Below are 23,095 nucleotides of genomic sequence, written 5' to 3' on the forward strand. Positions count from 1 at the left end.
ATATGGCATCATAAACTTCACGAAAAAAATCGTAACGATAAAAAATAAAATACAATAGTCTTCCTGTACCAGTAACATACTGACATTTACATATGCCACTTAAAACCTTTTGAGCTAGAACTGTATCAAAACAATAAGCCTTACAATAAAAGTGAACGAAAATTGTTCCCCATTACACCAGCTTCCCACAGCACTGCACAAACTACTATTACCAGGCCACAAAGCACAAGTGCACAAGCACGCTATGTTTCCATATAACAGGGATGGGAAACCTTTCCACAAAATAATGCTGGATTTATACCAAAACTTACTTACCAATAAGTGATACCATCTTCAATGGTTCAGTACAATAAATGATATAATGATACAAATTCCGTCCCAAGTGCAAACAATATATTATGTGCCCTTGATCTTGTTCACCTACACTACATGTTTCGGCCTCAGACGGCCATCATCAGGTGTAATAACACTCACGTCGCTGTCACACTGCACTCAGCCCAAAATTTAACATTTAAAACACTTTCCTTGTTATTATCAACATCTACTTTATTGATATCTGTCTGGATGTAGATTATTTTACACACGTTAATTTTGACGTACCTGTAGTAGCACTATAAAACCTTTAGTTCTAATTTTAAAATCCTTTAAAATTTTTTCTCTAATTTTTTTTTTTATTTTAAATTTTAAATTGTTAGGGTTACTCGCCCTATGTCTAAAGTGCTGCAGCGGCTAGTTCTTGTTTCCACACTTTATAGGTGTTATCCTGTGTAGTCTTCCTGTGTGCGTGCCGCTGTTATTCTTTACTACGTGTGTACTACTACTAGCAGTGCCAAACCCTTGGATTCTACTATCAAGAACTTTGTTTCAGTTGTTTCAAATGCCGATGAACATGGAGTAAATGAGACATTTTTGAAATTCAGAAGAATCCATACGTCATGATTCTCTGCAGAGAGAGGGGGCACATGCTAATAGAAATATAACCAAGCCACAGCTAGACCAGTTGAGTCCTGAGAATGAGTATAAACCCTTCTCCTCTGCTGATACATGTATGCAGACACAAAATAGCAGAATAACAGAAATGTCAATAAGTGGTTTGACAATAAAGTTGACAAACTTGCCACCGTGTGCTTGCCGTGGCAGCAGTGGACAGAAACATCAGTACAATTTGATGATGTTGGCATAACAGGGTTTCACAGCTATGCTGTTGTTGATCTATGGCAGCCTCTTCCTGAGTGGAGTCTATTATGGTCTGAGTGTGTTTTGGTGTGCCACGAGACTGTTGGATATTCTCGGTAAAATAGACAAGAGTGGAAGCAAAGTCAGAGATATTAGTGCAGGTTTACAGGGATAATGATATAAATAAAACAGCAGTTAACAAGTGGAAGGCTTGTTTTTCTGAGGGAGGAGAAAGTGTCACTGACGAAGAGAGATCAGGATGGCCAGCAATGAGCAGAACTGAAGAAAACGTTGCAGAAGTTTGTCAAATTGTGCGTGAAAATAGTCGGCTGTCACAAGCATAGCAGAGCAATTGAATATTGACAGAGAAACAGTTAGGAAAATCTTGACTGAAGATCCTGACATGAATAAGGTGTGTAAAAATGGTCCCAAAGAAGCTCACAGAAGAGCACTGTCTGTGAGGGAGTTTTTAGCTAGTAAACAAATAACTGCGCTGGAACACCCACCATATTCACTGGATCTAGCACCAAATGCCCTTTTTCTGTTCCCAAAGATAAAGAAAATATTGAAAGGAATTTTGATGACACTGATATCAGGAGTAGTACAACCCAAAACTGTTTTGAAGGGTGGACTATGTGCTGGCAGTGGTGCATAGCTTCCCAAGAAGACTACTATGAAGGTGATCGCAGTAATATTCAGCAATGAGGTATGTACACTTTTACCGTCATGAGTTCATGAACTTTATTGTCAGGTCACATACATCATAATACTAAATGATCCTCATCACTTAACCTTGAAACTCACCTTCAATGAGATGACTGTATTAGAGGCCTGCCTTTATGCATGTAAATCCATAACTTTTAATAAAATTCAAGTAAATCGGTAACATTTAATACGAGGGAAAGTCAGAAATTATCCGCACTTTCGCCGTAACACATCTTTAGGTTTGTCACACTGCCTTATGCGCATGCATGCTTAGAGTTGGTACTACTGTGGTCACGTGATCGAAGTTTGACCTTAATCACATCATTTTCCTTGTTGATGCTGTGAAAGTGTAAATATAACTACTCTGCTAGCAGTGTGCACCAAGGAGGAACAATGAGCAGTGATCCGATTTCTCTGGTTGGAAGGTGTGTCAGGGGCTGAAATTCATCGAAGGCTTTCAACACAATACGGGGACAGTGCTCTACCACGGAGAAGTGTGTATGAGTGGATCGAGAAGTTTAAAAGTGGCCAGACAAAAAATTCAAAACTCAATCTTCCGTGGGAAAGGTGGTGCAAACCGTTTTTTGGGGCTCAAAAGAGCCTATACTGGAAGACTACCTGGAAAACTTGTGTACGATCAACAGTACAATATACAGCGCTTTTGCTGGCCACCAATTCGCACCAAATGCTGAGGCCTATTGTCGAAGAAAGTGTTGTTGCATGAGAATGCAACAACACTCATACACATGGCCGACCAGACCAATTATATTAATTCTGTTAAAAATGCAGGAGCGTTTTGCATCACAATAATACTGGTGATCTAAGTATGGAATGACAATACAACATCTAATATTTCTACTAAAATTCTTTAGGCCTTTATCTTAAAAATAAATGTTTACACAAGATCATACTACCACATAAATAATTTATTCATTCACTCCAAATTCTCACCTATGAAATACCATTAAACAGTAAAAAATACTGCCTTTTGACATTGTCATAAATGTAACTAAAATAAAAATCACAATTTAACAAACAATAAAATAAACAAATATACAATGTATATTCATTGAGAAACATTAATATCATGTAAAACTGGGACCACAATTTTCTATGTGGCAAAGGTACTGTGATAAATAATATGAACGGTTCATTGGAGACCACTTCATAAAACTTTTATCACACGTTTTCACATGTGCGTGATCATGATAAGTCCTTGTTGCACACGACACACATATAGGGTTGCTCCCCTGTGTGGTAACATCTGTGCACAGTAAGGGTTGATGCTTGAACAAAACATTTGCCACAAGTAATGCACTTGTAAGGACGCTCCCCAGTGCGTATTTGCTGATGAACCACAAAGTACTTACGATGCGAAAACCCCTTCCCACACACATCACAAACCAGGGGCTTCTCCCCTGAGTGCATCATCACGTGACAATACAGCGACTCCTTGCTTGTCAGTTCCTTCCCACATATCTCAGAACAGTAGCCCTTCTTGCCCGTGTGGGTCCTCTTGTGTTGCAGCAAACTCCTCTTAACAGAAAACACTTTCCCACAAAAACTGCATGTTTGGAGAGCCCTTTTGAGACTTTTGATGTGATGCTTATAACTGTTCCTCGTTCACATATGCCACAAGCAAACATCTAGTTACTACTAGAACATGAATCATTCTAATCTTCTCCAGCTAAGAGTATTCTCTGGTGTTTCAAGCATCTTCTTGTACCTGAACCGGCTGCCATACGTACCACAAGAATAAAGTTTAATTTCCATGTGCATTTTTAAATGATGCTGAGTCAAGGTTTCACTGCATACTTTGCAACAAAACTTCCTTTCCTCATGACTTTTCATATGATAAGAAAGCTTAAAAGAACTAGAAAATGTTTCAAAACAATCTGTGCATCTGAAAAGCATCTCTTCACTGCGAGTGATCATGTGAATGCGTAATGCATCATCCGCTAAGAACAACTTCCCACATTTCTTACAAGAGTAATAATTAGGAGGAACTAAAACAGAATTGGCATTGCTTTCAAACTGAGTTACCTCGGTTATCACTTCTCCTGGGTTATTTAGCATATGGAATAAACTTGACAGGTCCACAAATGATCCCTGGGCATTTGCATCATTGACAGACCTGGAAGAAACCCTGTCATTAATAATGGCATATAAAGTAATACATGTATTTCAGAACAAACTGTAATACACAATGCAGTCAAATGTATACCAAATTTGTAAATATAACTGTTTCTTTATCAAATATACAAGAGAGCCAAAGCCCTCAGCATGAATTTTGACTACACTTTTGGATATTTCAACAGATTAGTCTCTCTCCTCAGTGTAACACAGCTATCCTGTATTTCATAGGCATGAGGCTGCTTGTCTGAAATTTAGACATTTCTAAGGACAGCCCCAAGAGTGAAACCTGTACAAAACGGAAAAGCATTTACACCTTTGGAAAATTCCAACAATGGTCAATTTCCGTTTTATAAGGTCATAATCAGAAATTCACCTACCAACCACTACCTCTAGACACTTTTTTATAAAAACAACATCCAACATACCTGAAAAGTGATCTTCCCCCGGAATTTTCCAAGGCTTCTTGCCACCAACCCTGACTACTAGAATGTTTAAAATCAAAAACAATTCAGCGTCTTTGATTCAACAACAGAAGCCAGGGTTCAAACTTCACAGAATGCACAATTATTCACTTGCTTCTCAGAACCATCCATCAAAAGCACACTTTCCGAGACCAACATTCCTTGGCGCACGAGAGTTTAAATGCATCCATTTCTCTCACCAACTGTTTCAAAGCGCTCCAGCAGAAATATAAAACAATCAAACCGACACAAAATTGTCGCTTCCGTTCCATACAAGTCTCAAGTGCACATAAGACTGACCACAAAGCCCTGCTTTTAACTTAGGCAATCAAAAAATCAACTCCATACAGATGGCAGTAAAGACTTTCCTGCAGGATCACACCTTCAACTCCTGTCCTGCACTTCAAAGTTGAATGTGACCCTACCTCGGTCTTTAACTGTTCTGTGTCAATAAGGTGTTATAGTACAGTAGAACCTACTTTCAACAAATTTCCTAACATTAAGAAGCCTATCAACTTATTTCATTCAATGGTGATAATATTTCAATACAACATAAAGCCTACATCTCCACCCCAAAGAAGGAAGTGAAAAACAGTCTTGTATGTCTTCAGCTGATGTTTCTTTCCCTCCCACCCTCACTGTTCCATAAAACTTGTGTAGATCTTGAGGATCCGGCTGCTGTCGTTGCAGAAAACCTACCTGACCATGCTACTGAACGTCTTGGAGAGGAGGCCACTAACAAAGTTGTACTGTACACATTTGCAATAACACTGACACCCTCCTGGGCCCCATCACATAATATCATTCGCTAGCCTGATGAAGTAGCGAATGTCATTCCAAGAATGCCTTTGCTGGCCAACATGAAACCTCTTCCAACATAATTCTACGTAACATGAACCCAAGTAATCCATCATTTACAATAAATATGCACAACTACTCTACATCAAAGATCAGCTGTTCTACACCAGTATGAAGAGCTTAACAAGCACATTCTGTTCCTTGCCTTAGTACTCAGTTCTACAAATTATACAAGCATCTGTCTATGTATGTATGTTTCATTCACATTCATTAAAATCAGAACAATTAAAATATGAAAATGGTACACTGCCCACTTATCACTCATCTTCTAGCAATTAACTTCAAACCATACTTAGTAGACATAACAGTAGGGCCATTCCCAGGGGGATAAATTTTAAACAGGTGAAAAACAATAAATTTCAATCACCACCACCATAGGTTTAATTTTTTTTTCATGGTGCCTGAAACCACGCGTGTTAATTCACTTTTTCCTATACAAAAATCACCATTCAGTTCAAATAATTTGCAATCCCAACTGACCTATCATGACCATGCTACCTGCACCTTCCTTTGTTCCCTTGCTACATGCAATGTGTGATCACTGTAATCTGAAATACCATTTCCTTCTCAGCGAACACAAGCACCAGTCCAGCCGGCCTCTCCTAGTTATCCATAAGCAGTCAAACTTTCAAAAACTCTGCTCACTTGATGCCACTGGGTCTGACAACATACTCCTGCACTATACGTCTGTGTTTCAAAAAGAGACATCCTGTGATGAACTACAGTAAGAATGAATTGTTAGGGCACCGAAACACTCCATCAATGCCATGAGATTCTCAGAAAATGCACAGTAAAAATCGGGCATTTTTATTTTCATTAATTTCTTTGAGTCTACACTGTAAACAACTGTATTTAAATTAAAGTCTGTTATATAAAATAGTCCATGTGAACATGGTAATGAACCTTCGGGTTCCATAAAATGCAGGGAAATTCTTGAGTAGCTGCTGAATTGGTGGCTTCTCCAGAAGGGCTCAGCTCCATGAGTAAGTAAGTATATAAAATAGTCCAAAGACACTGTTTACAGATTGATGGTTCACAGGTATAGTCATTTATTTCTGTCTGTGGAAATGATATTTCAGTTAAAAGCAATCATTACTGTTGGCAACATTACGCTCCTCTACTGTACAGGTAGATTTCAATCCAACATAAACTGGTTTAGAAACTGCAAACCAAAGTACTGTGATTTTGCTACCCCCAATGCCTGTGAAGGAATGTGCAGGGCCCTGGGTGGACACCCCACTCTACTCTAGAAGATTTCTCTGCATGACAACAACTAAAAGTTACAATTTTTAAGATTTGTATAATACTGCCAGAGTACAACACTAATGTTCTCAGAAATTCCAAGTGTCATACTTAGACTAATATCACCTAACTCACATCTCACTTCACATCAGTTCTAACTCACCAAATGCAAATTTCAAACATACTTACATTAAAGAGGACATGCTCAATGGAAAATATTATTATTTTGTGATATTTATATGGGCTGGCAGTCCACCCATTAGTAATATAAATATTGAAAAAGATTATACCTCAAGAAAAAAACACGAACAGAAACATAACCACACTGTAAGAACAGCTGACCTTATAAAAACAAAAAGTGGATCCACATGCATGAATCTGTGCCTGCCTGCAATCATGTGTGTTGAGTGCACACAAGGAACCCTAGAAGACTAGTCCATGAGATGCTTCTTCCTAATTTTTGTTAATAGAAAATGATGAATTTTCAATTCTATGAAAATCCTAATCAGTTATCCTAAAATTTCATGTAGAAATGCAAAATTTTGCATGTTAAATATATACATTTCATCTAAGATAAACCGGAATATTCCAAAATAGCTCTCACAATGCAAAAAAAAAAGTACACTATGGTCTCTCAGGCTTATATCAAACCTCATCCTAACAGGCCTCTCAAGTGTACCTGAAAGCAGTTATACAAGATCATACAAAGATATATATACGGCAACATCAGCTGAAGAAATAAAACAAGGAAGCCTCACTAGTTGAAAGTGTTATCTACCAAACTTGCTAGCACTGCTTCACAGACCAACTGTTCTCTCACTCACTTCAATAGGGAAGGGATGCACTTCTCATCACACCTCATACCAACACAAACTTCTACCTATTTATTGTGCTATTATGCGAACAAAAAAAAATACAGTACCAATTTCTATGGGTGTGCAAGTACAAACAGTAAATCAATAGTTACAATACAATAAAATACAACAATACATTTCTCAAAATATTATGTAGCCATTTAGACTGCCTTATGTGCAACACCCACTCACATTCACCTTCACAACACGACTGCTACCCATCTGGAAGCTATAGCAAAAACAAAAAAATCGAGCAAAAACATTTATAGCCAAAAATAATGTTTCATCTATTCACACTACAAGAATAAAATACACTCAAACCGTGGTGACATAGAAACTTCAGCTGTTATTTTCATCCAAATTTTAAACTTCCTTATAATGTACTCAAGCTTATAAATCATAGTGACCTCTGACAAATATACTGAATCCATTATATTCACTATACCACAGTATGCACTATATTAACAGAGCTCTGAAACAGGAATGTCCCAAGTCACACCACATGAACTTCCCCTTCCATTCTTTTATAAGCAAAAATCAACCAATATCACTCGTGATATCATGCTACATTAACACACCCATACAATTTAAAGACAGTTCATGCTGCAAAAAGAGCACTTTCCCATACAAATGATCAATTTCAAAAATATCATTATTGTAGCATGTTTAAAACAGATGAAAGGAATTCTTTTACCACATGTGGACGGCGGGTTGGAAAAGAAACTTCATGAAACATTATAAGCATGTCAAGTGCCTATGGGCGCATTACCTTACTTTATTATTGGCAAATCCAGCATCACAGTATGAGCTGGAATGCCAAAAATTATGCCAGAAAGAATTTCATTATGATGCAAATACATGTGGTGATTAAATATCTTCCCCCTTCAAACACTGTTAACAGTCTACAAAACTACAAGGTTAACACAGAAACCTTCAAACTTGACAGAGTTCAGCCACATGGCCTTCCACCCCTATAGGCACTGCACGGCCAATCACACAACTACTACTTTTATAAACATTTCTCGCTTTGTCCAGTACTGCATAAAACTTAAAGCACGCTTGGATTTCATGATGGAAACAGAAGAAATTGTAGGGGCTTCAAGACCCTGAGCACCCAATTCAGGATTATTTGAAGGTATGAATTCAAACATCAATCACGTGGCACTCAAGAGATGTGAAATGAACCACAGAACACTGCAAAAATATTAGGCTCTGGCAGTCCAGATGTCAGCACAGAGCAAGCATTCAAGAAGACTACAATCAGTTTCAGAAATTAATATCAGAAACAAGAACTTCTAATAAAGAATTAGGTTTAGGCGTACCCGATGAATGCATTTATGGGTGAAGGTGTTGTAGCCAGCTTCAATTTCTGAACTTAAAACAGTTTTCAAAACAACCCTGAAGACCATTTTAAAATTTAAATTCACATAGTGGGGGGTGCAGTCCAGCTGGGTTCACTCGGCATGTCCGCCACTGACTGGCCTATGGTACCTGCCTCGGGTGATTATGACGACGGAGAATTTGGTGGAATGAAGATTGCCCCTGAAGACCATGGCATTGGCATATATATATATAGTTGGGTATTCTTTTTCGTTCTTGCTGTTAAACAATGTGGTATGATCTGCAAAATTAATCGAGCTTCCCGTGTTTCATTTTGTTCTGATCTATATTACTTAATGCAACTTCAACTGAGTAACAGCTTTAGATATGAAAAAGAAATGTTTGTATCAATCCCATCCTTTCATCTACAATTCCAAATTTACAGGGAACAAATCCAGAAATAAGATTTATATCCACCCAGAATTACACAAAATGAAATGAGAACTTTCAAGTTTTATGGTTAATATTTATCTCAAACATTTTCAAATTACTGACAAAATCATCCACACAGACAATATTGTACTGCTTAGATGCATCACTGGTGATCTGAATTTACAACTATCTAAGCCAAGTCTAAAAGAGGTTGCTGACAATCAGACAACAATTTACTTAATCACTTACCTAAAGCATACAATTAAACGGCACTTGACAGAATGAAATTCCTGCTCTGAACTACTCTTTTCACAGAGCTCACTCTTTCATATTACCTTACAATCAAGTACCACATATGGTGTAACACACTCAAACAATAACATCTACACATTCCATCAATAAACAAGTGGCTCACCTGTGAAGCCACTTGGTTAACCCTTTGTGCTGGCATTAAATGGCTACTTTCTCTATTTGGAATGTTCATTTGAATTTGCTGAAATGCCACTTCTCTGGCTTCAATGCTTGTTTATTAACCAAAGCATGTGTGATGAATCCACAAGGTAGCTTCTTCAAAAGCTCTCTGTTAGCTGCTGCTAAGACTAGGTGATCCGAAAACGATCGTAAGTTAAGATTCCATACTCTTAGTATAAGTGGCTAACGGCTGATAAATCTGCATGGCACAAACCCCAGAACACTGATCACCATTTCAAGAACTCTTTCAGCAACTTACAATCCCTTTTGTCTGCACTCAATAAACAAAGGCTATGGGACACCATGCTGATCCTAACTGCATATCATGGCAGTGCTGTAGCTCAAGCGGTTAGTCACAGGCTTCCCACCGTGGTGGCCTGGGTTCGATCCCGGGGTCTGGTCAAGTGGGATTTGTGGTGGACAAAGTGGCGCTGGGGCAGGTTTTCTCCGAGTACTTCATTCCACCAACTGCTCCACAATCACCCTCACCTATCATCTGGGGCTGGTACAATAGGCCAGAAGTGGCCACAGTGCAAGGGACTTAGTTCCACCCCACTAGCAATAAAAAAAACTGTGCATCATAGAACCTTATGAGTGCTGGGGGAGGAAAGCATGTGATACAAATTTATTTTCCACTGGCAACCAAAATCCATATATGGGAACCCATGACACATGTCTAGACTGTTTGATGGTTTCATAAACTTACATTACCACATGCTGTAATTAAAGCTGCTGCTTCTACCATCTGTTAATAATATGCAGAACTGTGTTTCAAGTTTTATGTCACCATAAATAAAAATAAAGACTAGTCACGTTTTTACAGAGACTATATTACAGTTCTGTAGGAGACATATGTAAAGTTAAAGAATGAGAGCCACATCTCCACAGATTACATGACACACAACTACAGTGGCAATACCACAAGCAATATAAGAGATGTGTTCCTTAGCTGGAATATGCAACCTGCACACTGCAGTTCAGTGAGTCAGGTAACAGAACCTCAAGTCAACATTACTAATACCAACACAATACTGAACCATTTCAACCTAGTTCCCATCCTTGAAATATATTTCCACTGTACCCACTTCATTATGCTGATTCCTTTCTTTGTCCTAATGGTCACTTTCCAAGATATTCCCCTTGACCAATTATATACAGATTTCTTGTTTCTGTCACATAGTCCGCACATCCAGCTTACTACGATCTCCATCTAACAGACACAAAAAAACTTGATTACCTGTATACATTACAACCCTTAGGCACATGCACCCTCCTCAAGCTGCAAATTATCAAGAAGAATAAACTACATATGCACTATGAACCAGATAGTATGCTAGTGAGACTGATTAGATTACTTGTTGCTACAGTCACTACACATTCATGATCATCAGAGTATTTCATCTCTTATTGCTAAATCAGCTACAAACCTGAAACAGGACTGGGTCCTACATATGGTAGTAAAGAAAACATTCAAATTCCTCTAGCCCACCATCCTGGTACTTCAACACAATAGACAATTATGGTCATTACTGAGCCACACTCTTAAACAGCCTCTCCCCTGACCAGCTACCCCAAGCCAGTACCAATATGGTGCTTCAAATAATACCTGATTGCAATATTTTAAAATACGTGGTTCAATCCAAAAGTTCCCGAAATTTGAAGTTTACTCACGAATGGTTATGAGTACATCGAAATACTCCTAGGTGTCGCCCCAGTGGCAAGTGGAGTCAAGCTGAGTGGTTGCATTTATTGTTGGTGAACGTATTTCCATTGATGTTTCCGTGAGTTTGCGGTTTTGTGATGGCTGACCTGAGGGAGCAGTGTGTCTCTATAAAGTTGTTTCAAACTTGGAAAAACCGCTGCAGAAATACACCAAATGTTGAAACAAGCTTTTGGTGACAACAATTTAGGCCAGACACAAACTTATGACTGGTATAAGCATTTCAAAAATGGCCGAACATCGACTTATGACGATGATCGTCCGGGACAGCCATCAACTGGCACCAGACCACAATATGTCACAGAAGTTAGGGATCTGATTCTGCAAGATCTGAGACTGACCAACCAAGACCACTGTAACACCTTGGGACTAAGTTATGGTGCATGTCAACGAATTTTGTCAGAGGAACTGAACATGAGGAGGATTGCAGCAAAGTCTGTGTCATGACTGCTGCAAAATGAACAGAAGCAGCATTGCTTGGAAGTCTGCAGGGAACTTCAACAACAGCTTCAAGAGGATCCAAACTTTCTTTCAAAGGTTGTCGCTGGTGACGAAAGTTGGGTTTATGGCTATGGCCCTGAAAGTAGGCAATCGTCCCAATGGAAGAGGCCTTCTTCACCTCAGTCAAAAAAAGCTTGACAAGTCAAGAGTAACATCAAGTCCATGTTGATCTGCTTTTTTTTATATTGACAGGATTGTTCAGAAGGAGTTCGTCCCTCCTGGTCAGTCAGTCAATAAAGAGTTCTATCGCGATGTCCTAAGGCGTTTGAGGGAAGACATCAGGAGAAAACATCCAGAGAAGTGGTGCACGAATGACTGGGTACTCCACCATGACAACGCAGGATCGCTGGGATCGGTGTATGCGCTCCCAAGGGGACTACTTTGAAGGTGATGGTGCAGATTAAGATCAAGGTAAGACATAATAGTTTTTATTAATATATTTCGGGGACTTTCAGATTCACCATGTACCTTCTGCATTTCCACTCTCAATAGATTGTACAACCCTGCCCTGTGGGTCACCCACATTTAACATTTCAAAGATGCCCCTCATTTAATGTTCCACTTCAATGGCCCGAAGTTAATAATCTGTGTTAAGTTTCTTCCATTTTTCATCTTCCTCAATTTAGCGTCCAAATTCACCATTCTGCACACAAACCTTGAATGGGAATGTCAAAGAATACACAGCAAAGACAGTGGAATGTCACGCTGCCATACTAAGCAACTTGACCAATGTCTCCCATGTTCTATTAGCACATTAGCATCACAAATCAGTTTCTTATCAAACTGTATTAATCCTTTAACTGCCAGCTCTCCCACAGAACCACCTGCTAGAGACACAATGGTTGCTTGTGGGTAACAAAGCTGGCAAGGGCAAACCTACAATACTTTCTCAAATGGTCATCACATTGTCACTGTCCACACAGCTAATAAATAAGAACAGAGGGACATATAACTTTTGTTTTAAGTTAACCACTTCAGACCCAAGGCATTAGACAGAAGTAATGGCCTTCTAATTTCTGAAAGTCATAAAAAAAAAACAGTTAAAATTCCCTCTTTCCTTTTCATTTCCACCTTACTCTAGCAGCAAAAATAACTGCTATGTACCGTTTGTCAGAGACTTTTTCCCACTGTCTTTAATATTTCTGTGTATACAGTCTCTCCAGATAAATAGCAATTATTCCCATAAATTGCTTTAAAAATAAGTAAACAATACATATATTCATACAACTTGGCCAACTACCTGGGCTGTGGGCAAAACAAAAATGAAGATTCTTAAAAAAAAAAATGATGCCACACTACAGATTATTTCTTGGACAATTTGCAAAGCTGTTGTAACAATCATCACATCTCACCATTGCTCTTTCAGGTAGTTATCTTGCACAATCACCACTATCCTACTGGAACATCAACCAGACTGAGTATGACAAATACTGTAAAGGTAGACAGACCCATTTGTATATCACACAGTTCAAGTACACTTCTGTCACACTGTGTGAGTTGTGTGTGAAGCTGACAGTCAGCATCTTAAGATGTTGGCAGCCTTAACAGTCTATTCAGCATTATTCGATGCAAAAGTATGGCATATGCTTGCAACATGCAGAAAAGTGTTAATTTTTTCTGTTCATATGCACCACACCCACATATATAGGGAGAACGGGGGAGAGGGGGATGCAGCAGGTGTTCAGATATGGTGTTCAAATTGTGTGCACATTTGCTTAAAAATGGAATTGGGTAAGCATTCCAATTAAAGTAATTAAAAACAAAGCCAAAAAACTAATTCAATCAGAAAGATACAGCCATCTAACTGTAAATTTATATAGAGTATGCATTCCAATTAAAGAAGTTAAAAACAAAGACAAAAGAAAATAATTCAATAAGAAAGATCCAGCCATATCTAACTGTAAATTTATTATGCAGAATTCAGCATTACCTTTGTAATTTCCTCAAAATGTTTTGTTTTCAGAAGCTATGCATGTTTGCTTCTTCTCTTCATTTGACCTGAATATCAGACAACTGATGTGTGAGCAAATTTAGAAAGGACTTTTTAAGCCATGGAGATTTTAAAGGAAAATTCTGGACTCCTCCCACACCTCTTACACTGACACAGATAGACATAAATCATGGAATGTCACGTCTTCATTGCATGTATAATTTAAATAACCCACTACATAATTTATCTTGCAAGATTTTCTTTCCATCTCTAGATACATATAAAATGAAAAAGCACACCTTCCTACCAAACCAAATATCATGAATTCCCAGTTACCATTATCCTACCATCTAGAATTTTTGAGACAAGAATTTCAAAGAAAATTTACCATTTTACAGTTACTTCAAGCACAAGGTTATGTCACATGTTCACATGCCACAATGCAGTTCTCCCAATCACCAATGGCAGCTTCTGCCCATCATGCACCCTCATAGTTGTAATGATGCCTGATTATATGTACTACTGGCTAGTTGAATTTGAGATTACACTGCAGATTCAAGATCTTTCACCCATCAATCCACTGTCTCCTAACACTCCCATACAAGTGCTAAACTGAAAATGCTTTTGTTCTGACACTGAAATGTAAAACTGAAATACAGAAACACTAGAGAAGGGTGCAAGTAGGGTGAAAAGTGGGTTTTATAACAGCTTATGTAACCAGCAGCTTCATGTAACACACACACACCCCATTCCACATTACATGGCAGATAATGGGGAGTTTAATGTAAATACAAAAAATCAAGGAGTACATCTTCCTCTACATATAGAGTTGAGAAATACACAACAGTTTATCCCAATGAAAGAACTCAGGCCCAAATACACAAAATGAAAAAGCATGACTTCCTCTAAGTAGCTACAAAATCCACAGAGAGGCATCCCATAAAAAGAAGATGTTCTGTGATCTCTTATCAGGCTGCAAAATAAACAGTGTATGCCACACACAGAAGCTAAAGCAGACCAAATACATACAAAATGAAAGAAGCACATCTCCATCTACTGAGATACAAAATGAACATGCATGTGTGGCATAAAATGAACTCACTGTTTGGCCAAATATACCCTAAATGAAACAGGACAACCAATTGGGTGGCAAAATAAAAATATCAATATGTAACCAACATACACAGAATTAAGGTCCACATCTTCCCTCATCAATATGAAAGCAACGCAGAACAAAATAAAAAAAGCTCATGATCTTTTATTAAAATGGAAAGGTAAAAATCTTCTATCAAGCTATAAAATGTACAACAAAGCTGGCATAAAAACATCTGAATCTAGAGCAAGTTATAATAAACCAGAAAATCATATCTTCCTCCATCAAGTTGCAAAACACACAACAGAGATTGCCATAAAAGAACTCATGAATCAAATATATGGGGAGGGTTGTCTATGAAATTACAAAATGCCAACAATGTGTACCACAAAAGGAACAGAATGTGACAAAATATACGAAAAATTAAAGAGAAAGCCTTCCCCTACCAAGCTGCTAAGTGTATAACAGTGTACACAGCAAAACCCTGTACAGTGAGATAAAAGGGATGAAGGGACTAATAAAAAGTTTCTGAATGCAAATCAATACCCACATCTTAACTGCACTTTGGTCCTGTACAGCTTACAACACATTAATTGCACCAAGTCAGGCGCAAAGGAGAAACTTTTATACATCAATCATATATCACCCATAAAATGTCAGAAACTTGTGACTGAATAGTTCCATTTTGTGGGATATAATGCTGCATAGTCTGTCAAAAGCCAACCGACATTTCTGAGTAACATCACTTCCACCTTCAAAGTCAAGGAAGAAATCAGCATGAAGCAGTTATCAAGCAGAGAAACTACTGACGTGATTCTGCCCAATGAGAATTCCTATACAGAAACATTTGGACATTTAAAAATAAAATCCTTGAAAAAATTTCCATGTACATACAGCACACTTGCAGTCCCAAACACACACTTTAACACACACATTTCACAACTGGGAAAGCAGCTACTGCTCCCCAAATGAGCAGTTATCCTGAAACTGCCACAAACACATCAGTGTCAGTGACTAAACACAGTATGACAGAAATACTGATGTCTCACAAAAAAAAACTGCATCTGAATATAAACACTGAAAATAGTACTGCTAAGAACCACAATGTCCACTGCTCCTGTCAAGACTCAAGTGTTCAAGTTCAACATAAAATCACTTTGGATAATGTGTACGCTGCCAACTCCCATCACTTTGTAGGTTATATTTGTACTTAAATACAAAATCCAAAATTCTTCCAGGGAACTAGTCTTTCTTCAGTACTTTGTCTCTACATTGCTTTTCTCAACTGTACAAAAATATCGCTTGCTCACTCACTCACTCCAACATCAATTCCAGTATAAACAAGAATGTTGGTTATGAGGTCAACCCTTGAATACGAGGTGTGTTCAAAAAATGACGGGAATTTCCGTATTTTGGAAAAAATATTTATTCATTCGTCTACATTAATGTTGTCGCCTTCAAAATAGTCCCCATTCGATATTATGCACTTACGCCAGCGCTTCTTCCAATCATCGAAACACTTCTCAAACTCGATTTTTGGGATAGCCTTTAGCTCTTTCAGCGATGCGCTTTTAATGTCATCTATGCTTGTAAAACGACGGCCCTTTAAGGTTCTCTTTATTTTTGGAAATAGGAAAAAGTCACACGGAGCCATGTCTGGCGAATATGGAGGCTGGGGCATCGTTACAGTATTGTTTTTGGCCAAGAATTCACGAACAAGCAACGAAGTGTGAGCAGGTGCATTATCGTGGTGCAAAAGCCATGAATTGTTTTTCCACAAATCCGGGCGTTTTTTTCGGATTGCCTCACGCAAACGGCGTTGAACTTTCAGGTAGTACTCCTTATTGACCGTTTGACCTTGAGGCAAGAATTCATGATGCACTATGCCATTAAAATTGAAGAACACAGTAAGCATAACCTTCACGTTCGAACGCACTTGTCGAGCCTTTTTCGGTCTTGGCGATCCAGGATGCTTCCACTGAGACGATTGAGCCTTAGTTTCAACGTCATATCCGTAAACCCATGTTTCGTCACCTGTTATAACACGTTTCAGTAATTCTGCATCATCGTTGACTTCCTTTAGTGATTCCTGAGCAACTTCCATTCGCCGCTGTTTTTGTTCAAAATTCAGCAATTTTGGAACAAATTTTGCTGCCACGCGTTTCATACCCAAAACATTCGAAAAAATTTCATGGCATGAGCCAATCGATATGCCAACATCATCAGCGACTTCTCTGATTGTGATTCGGCGATCATTCATAATCATTGCTTTCACTTTTTCCACGTTTTCATCGGTTGTTGATGTGCTGGGGCGTCCGGGGCGCTCGTCATCTGCAACGTCTTCACGGCCATCTTGGAAACGCTTATACCACTCGTAAACTCTTGTTTTACTCATAACAGACTCACCATAGGCCTTTGTTAACATTTCACACACTTTGTAACACTTTATTTCATTTTTTACGCAAAATTTGATACAAATTCTTTGATCCATTTCTTTTAACAAACGAAAATCGCCAAGCTCATAAAAACACGTCTAACCTTAGCGGCTGCCACAGACAAAGTAAGCAATGAATACAGCTGAAAATTTTATTGTACTTCAGGGGCATGTATACCAACATAATAAAAAAAAAATTTTGACAATTGGACTCTCCAAACCCGCGAAATTTTAAAATTCCCGTTATTTCCTGAACACACTTCGTATTACCAGTAATCTTCACACATCCATTACATGCAATAATTGGAATGTTGCATCATAAGATACCCCATGGCTACATTTTGCTCCACACATTATACACTTCTTGGGAGTGTTCTCCAGTGCAATCCTACATAACCTGTAGATACTGCAACACTTCTGCAAGTTGACTTGGTCACAATATTACAGCTCTGGTCATTCCTGAGACATGGGACTGAACGTACCAAATTTAACGGACATATGTAGTACTTTCAATAATTTCGTGGACTATCCGCACATTGGTACTGTTATGCACTATAGCAGATATGTGGAGCCATGAGATGGTGCCACGTCCATTCTTCTCTCATCCAAGCAAGAAGCAGTTATGTGTGTACGGTGTATTCAGGAAGGAAGTCACTGTTGTGAAGGGTAGGTTTCTGCGAGCACCGGAAACTGAGAATGTTACAGTTTCAGCAATGGGAAACATAAAGTTCTGTCAAAAATTAGGCAAATCTGGTAGTGAAGTGTTTCAGATGGTCAAGCACACATACACTGAAGAAGCTTTGGACTGTAGTGCTATGTTTGAGTGGCACAAACATTTTTCACAGGGGAGAGAGTTTGGAAGGTGATGAGCATACCGGTCAGAACTGAACTTAAAATCCAAGAAGATGCAATGCTGGCGCATGCCAACTGCTCCCAAATGATAGATGAAATCGCAGCAGCAGCAGGGATTAGAAATGGTACTTGCCACAAAATTCTGTCTAATGACCTAAACACATCTCGTGTTACCCAGCACAGTCTTCACGCGTCCTGACGAAGGCCAACATGATGACTGCATGAGTATTTGAGGTGACCTGATCAACAGTGCTGACAAATATTGGGCGTTTCTCGACCAGATCATAACAGAAGGCAAAACATGTTTTCTGTACGATCCACAACTGAAGCAACAATCGGCCACCCACCACAGCAGCCAGGGTTGAAACCCAGGTCTGGTCATGTGGGATTTGTGGTGGGAAAAGTGGTGCTGGGGCAGGCTTCTCTGAGTACTTTGTTACCCTTGCTAATAATCATTCCACCACTTGCACCACTCTAGCATCACAGCAAGTACAATATGCACCAAAAATTGCTGTACTGAAACTCACGCATCTCAAACGTGCATGTGTGTTTACTGATGGGGCATAGCTCCAGCCGCACATGTTCCCAGTAGTGAAAAGGAAGTTGTGTTGTGCAGCTGTTGTTGGAAATGGGTATCTCGATGGAGGAAAAAGTATTCATAGTTAAGTATAACTTCCGCTCACACGGAAGTGGTCACCAGACAACTAGCTTCCTTCGTTTTGAATGGCCAGATGTTATCATCCAGAAACCACTACACAGTACACATGTGACAATATTGTGTGCCAACACAGCACACAGTATACCAGGCCCCTATTTCATTGAGGATGAGGAAGCCAATGCTCTTACCATCACCCAAAAACACTACAGGGACATGATCAGACCATTTCTTCAGGATCTGAGAAGGTTCTGTCATGCAAGGAGCCTTCACATGAATAGACAGTGGTATCAATAGGACGTCTTTTAATTTCATTACTGAATATTTTGGACCATACTGTACTAGCTTTGCATGACAAAGCAGCTCTTGAAGACCTTGAGAATCTAACAACACTTTAGGTAGTCAATAAATTCCCTGCCTTTTATGGAAGTTTGAAATTTAAAAAGGGATGCTAAGACAATGATAATCAAGTCATGACACTAATGCCTTTGGGGGGTGGGGGGAGGGGGATGGAAGGTGCTACTCACAAGCCATCCAAGGAGAAAACATGGCTCAAGGAGAACAGTAGCTTGGCAATGTTATGGGTATGGCCTCATCTGAAATGTCATTAATCATGGTGATTTCAGGAGATTAGCTGGTTGAGGCACTATGCTACAAGCTGGAAGGTATAATGCATAAGGCTGACAACCTCATTGCCATCTCAGCCAACTGACTAGAAAATGTGGGTGCTTCAACTTCTCACAACCCTATGGGCCTCCATGGCCTGTTACAGGGATAGCTTTCACCACACTGAAGAGCACACCATTAGATGCCACTCAAAAAGTGTCAGATTTGCATGAATCCTGAACAATCAGTAATTTGTATTTAATCTCTCATAAAAATTACATGCAAGTGTGAATTTCAGCCCCCCCTTCTCCTCCCTATAAAAAAAAATTTTTAACCAACTTCATCAAGAAGTGCCACTTTCAAGCAGTTACAAATTTTTTTCCCCACAAATGTAATGCAACAACATCCAGTGGAGGACGAATGTTGTAGCAGCTCTGAAGGATCATGATTCCAAATCTCATTTCTCTACAGCGAATAACTGTGAAGGAAAGTCTAATCTTCTGTGAAAGAAGTGTCACTTTGAAGTGAATTCAGTCAAGCAGTAACTCCTCTTTAAGACATTTCAGCACTGCCAGAGGGAATGAAGATCTAAAACTACTTATACATATCAAACGCCACATAAAAAATCCCAGGAAGAAGGATCAGTCCTGCTTCTGGGGCCCACATTTTTCAACAGACTGAAGCTTGTAAGAGAAGTCAGGGATAACTCACGTTCGCTGCGAAGTCTGCAAATTATATTATTACTATCAGAACATTAGTACTTAAGGCCATAATTTAGTGCTGTGAGAAGTACTACAACTGGTACAAAATGACATCACTGAACATAACCCGTTATTATACCCATATGACCCCAACATTAGAAGTGGTCACAGGACTGTTCTGCAACAACTCAATTTTGAGACTTCAAACAACCATAAACTGTGGGGGAGGGGGAGGGGGGCATTACTGCAAGATGTTACACTCCAGTGTGGCATATTTCTTACTTTCATAATATTCAGAAATCCAACATCATTTAACTTCATACAAGCACACAAAGAGGCCAGTTTCTGCTCTCAAGCAGAATCTACATACTGAAATAAATGAATCATATGTTTTGAGTGAGAACTGGAAGGGAAATTAAAACATATTGTGTGACACAAAGCTGTTATTTTAACTCTGAACAAAACACACGTAACTTGTCTAAAATTGAAGTTAATCTTATGCCAATGGCACCTTAAGACCCTGTCACAAATAATAGTTTTCCCTTTGCAAATGGCAGCATTTCTTGCACTCACTCACATAAAGCATAATTATGTACCTTCAACTTCATCATCCCAGACTGAACACCTGAAGTTTCAGTTTTTTTTTAATATCAATGCAAAATTAGCAGACATAAAGCATCGCTTTCCCTAACTTATCTGCTTGCACATTATCAACACTGGAAAAATTTGCTATACAAAGACAACATCCTTCAAAACTTTCCAAAGTAAACTTACACACTTTTGATAATCACCACCTCAGCTGCTATAACAAGAACTGTACGCATCACCTCAGCTGCTATAACAAGAACTGTACGCATCATAATACAACTAGTTTTTATATGGAGCATATCACCCAGAGGAAAGAGAAGAACAGTTAATCAATTTTGAATTATTGTACTTGCACACCCTTACTAAAAAAAAAAAAAATCTGAATTCTTGTGAAGTAGGTAATACCTGAGAAGTACAGTGGTGCACTGCAGGACACAGTATACATGTGAATCCACTTTTAAGGAAATAAAGCTTGGTACTCACCCACTGGCTGAAGTGGGTGCTGCGGTGCTTGTGGACGGTGCTCCTGGAGTGAGGAACTGTGACTGTGATGACTGCTGGACTTGTTGCAATGACTGGCTCTGCTGAGGACCCTGTTGTTGCTCCTGCTGATGATGCTGCTGTTCTTGTTGTTGCTGTTCTTGCTGCTGTTGCTGCATCCCAGAAGGACCAGCTTCATCACACCCCGCAAGAGATACATTGACAAACGTTGTGGGTTCCAAAGGTCCATATGGCTCTTCATCCGACTCTGCTTCTTCTTTGCTTGGGGCTTCACCACCATCATCCTCCCCACTGTCCTCACTGTTAGAACCCTCGTCCTCACTCTCCGACTCATCTTCGTCCTCACTTCCCCCCTTACAATCGTCAGCCAAAACAGCTTCTACTCGACTCAGACCCTTGGCTAATTCTGATCCCTGATCTTGCTCTACAGCCTCTTCTTTCAACACCAACTGTGTAACAAAATAAAACACAAAATAAAAGTGAGCCCTCAACATTAATACAACTGGATCACTACACATGTCTTTCAGACCAATGCACAAAGAAAGCTGGCTAGTCGTATTTAATTCTGCTTTGTCAATGTCTTAAGTAGCTACAGATTACTGCCTGTTTGAACTGCCATCCTGCACCTGGGGTCCTAGCACAACGCCAGATATATTCTTGCAGAAAGTGATCCGAACTAAGATCTTAGTTCTTTTGACTCATTGTTGTGAAACATATGTACTAATAAACTCTATTAAATTCTTCAAAATTAAGTCTCTGTGAAAGTATTTGTTTATTCTGAACAAACAAAATAATATACTTTGGTATCCAGGACATTCTATATGACAATAAAATATCAAGCACATCAACGTTCAGATGTTTCTAGTCATAATGGAATTGCACACACTGTGACAGTAACATAAGAGATCCATCAAACTAAGGAATGTAATAATTTAACTTCAATCACATATTATATAGATCATTGAAGGTCGCAGCGTGAGGGCCAGATTTTATGGCCCACCCCTTACACACATACATACATAAATCACTTATTAACAGATTCATTAAATTAGTACATGTAAAATGTTAATGAATTATTATTCAAAGTCTGACTGTGCAGTTTTCAATGTCATCTTACAGGCTGTTTACAAACAAACCACCACTGCTTCCCAGGTAGTTCATGTACCTGGATCATCCTTTTACATCAGTGATGTAAAGCAGGGTGCCTGCAAGCGTCATTTATGTTGCCCGCCAAAAACAAATGGCACAACACGCAGTTAAATGCAGGTTTTCTATGTTGCTCTATTCAGATGTCAGCACTATACACAAATATACTGTGACGTGTTGTGCAACGGTAATAGGCAGGTCAACATCCTCCCTCCCCTCCACCCCCCCCCACCAGCGGTGACGTGCCGAGCGGAGCCGAAGTGAGCCTAGTCCCAGCACACTGGTCGCTATGCAACGTGGATAAACAGTGGTTGCGAGAGACGACGGTAGCAACAGTGATGCCTACTACACGGCTGTTTTCTCGTTGCCCTGCTGAGGGTTTATAAGGGAACTACACAGCGGCCGAAGACAGTTCTCAGTTCGCGAGTTACGAACACGTGTGCGAGAATCAGTGATAGTTCGAGTAATTGGGAGTGTGCGATACAGTTGCACTTGTATAGCTCCCGCATACTGTAAGACATGTATACTGTCAATAGTGATTTGATTTGCGAATAGGGTTATAAATTGTGGAACCCCGCAACATTGTCATAATTAATTGTAGCCGTTACTTGTAGGTTGTTGAATAAACCAATTAACAATCCTATGGCATATTCAGTAACGAAACACGTTACAATATTAATTCTCAGTACATCTCCTTTCAGACATTCTTAGAT

The 23,095-nt window shown here is 39.2% G+C and overlaps 1 protein-coding gene across 14 annotated transcripts in view; it reads right to left on the bottom strand.

Moving 5' to 3' along the window:
- The window catches only part of LOC111869995 (zinc finger protein 260), a 303,781-nt gene that overhangs the window by 255,910 nt on the left and 24,776 nt on the right, over positions 1-23,095 (bottom strand). For all 14 annotated transcript variants that reach the window (XM_023861910.2, XM_023861911.2, XM_023861917.2 and 11 more), the window contains exon 3: positions 21,219-21,685. In XM_023861910.2, coding sequence (XP_023717678.1) covers positions 21,219-21,685 — 467 coding nt within the window. The remainder of the gene's footprint in view (positions 1-21,218; positions 21,686-23,095) is intronic.

This window comes from Cryptotermes secundus, unplaced genomic scaffold, assembly GCF_002891405.2.
Source record: "Cryptotermes secundus unplaced genomic scaffold, Csec_1.0 scaffold2458, whole genome shotgun sequence".
In the NCBI taxonomy this organism is placed as follows: Eukaryota; Metazoa; Arthropoda; class Insecta; order Blattodea; family Kalotermitidae; genus Cryptotermes; species Cryptotermes secundus.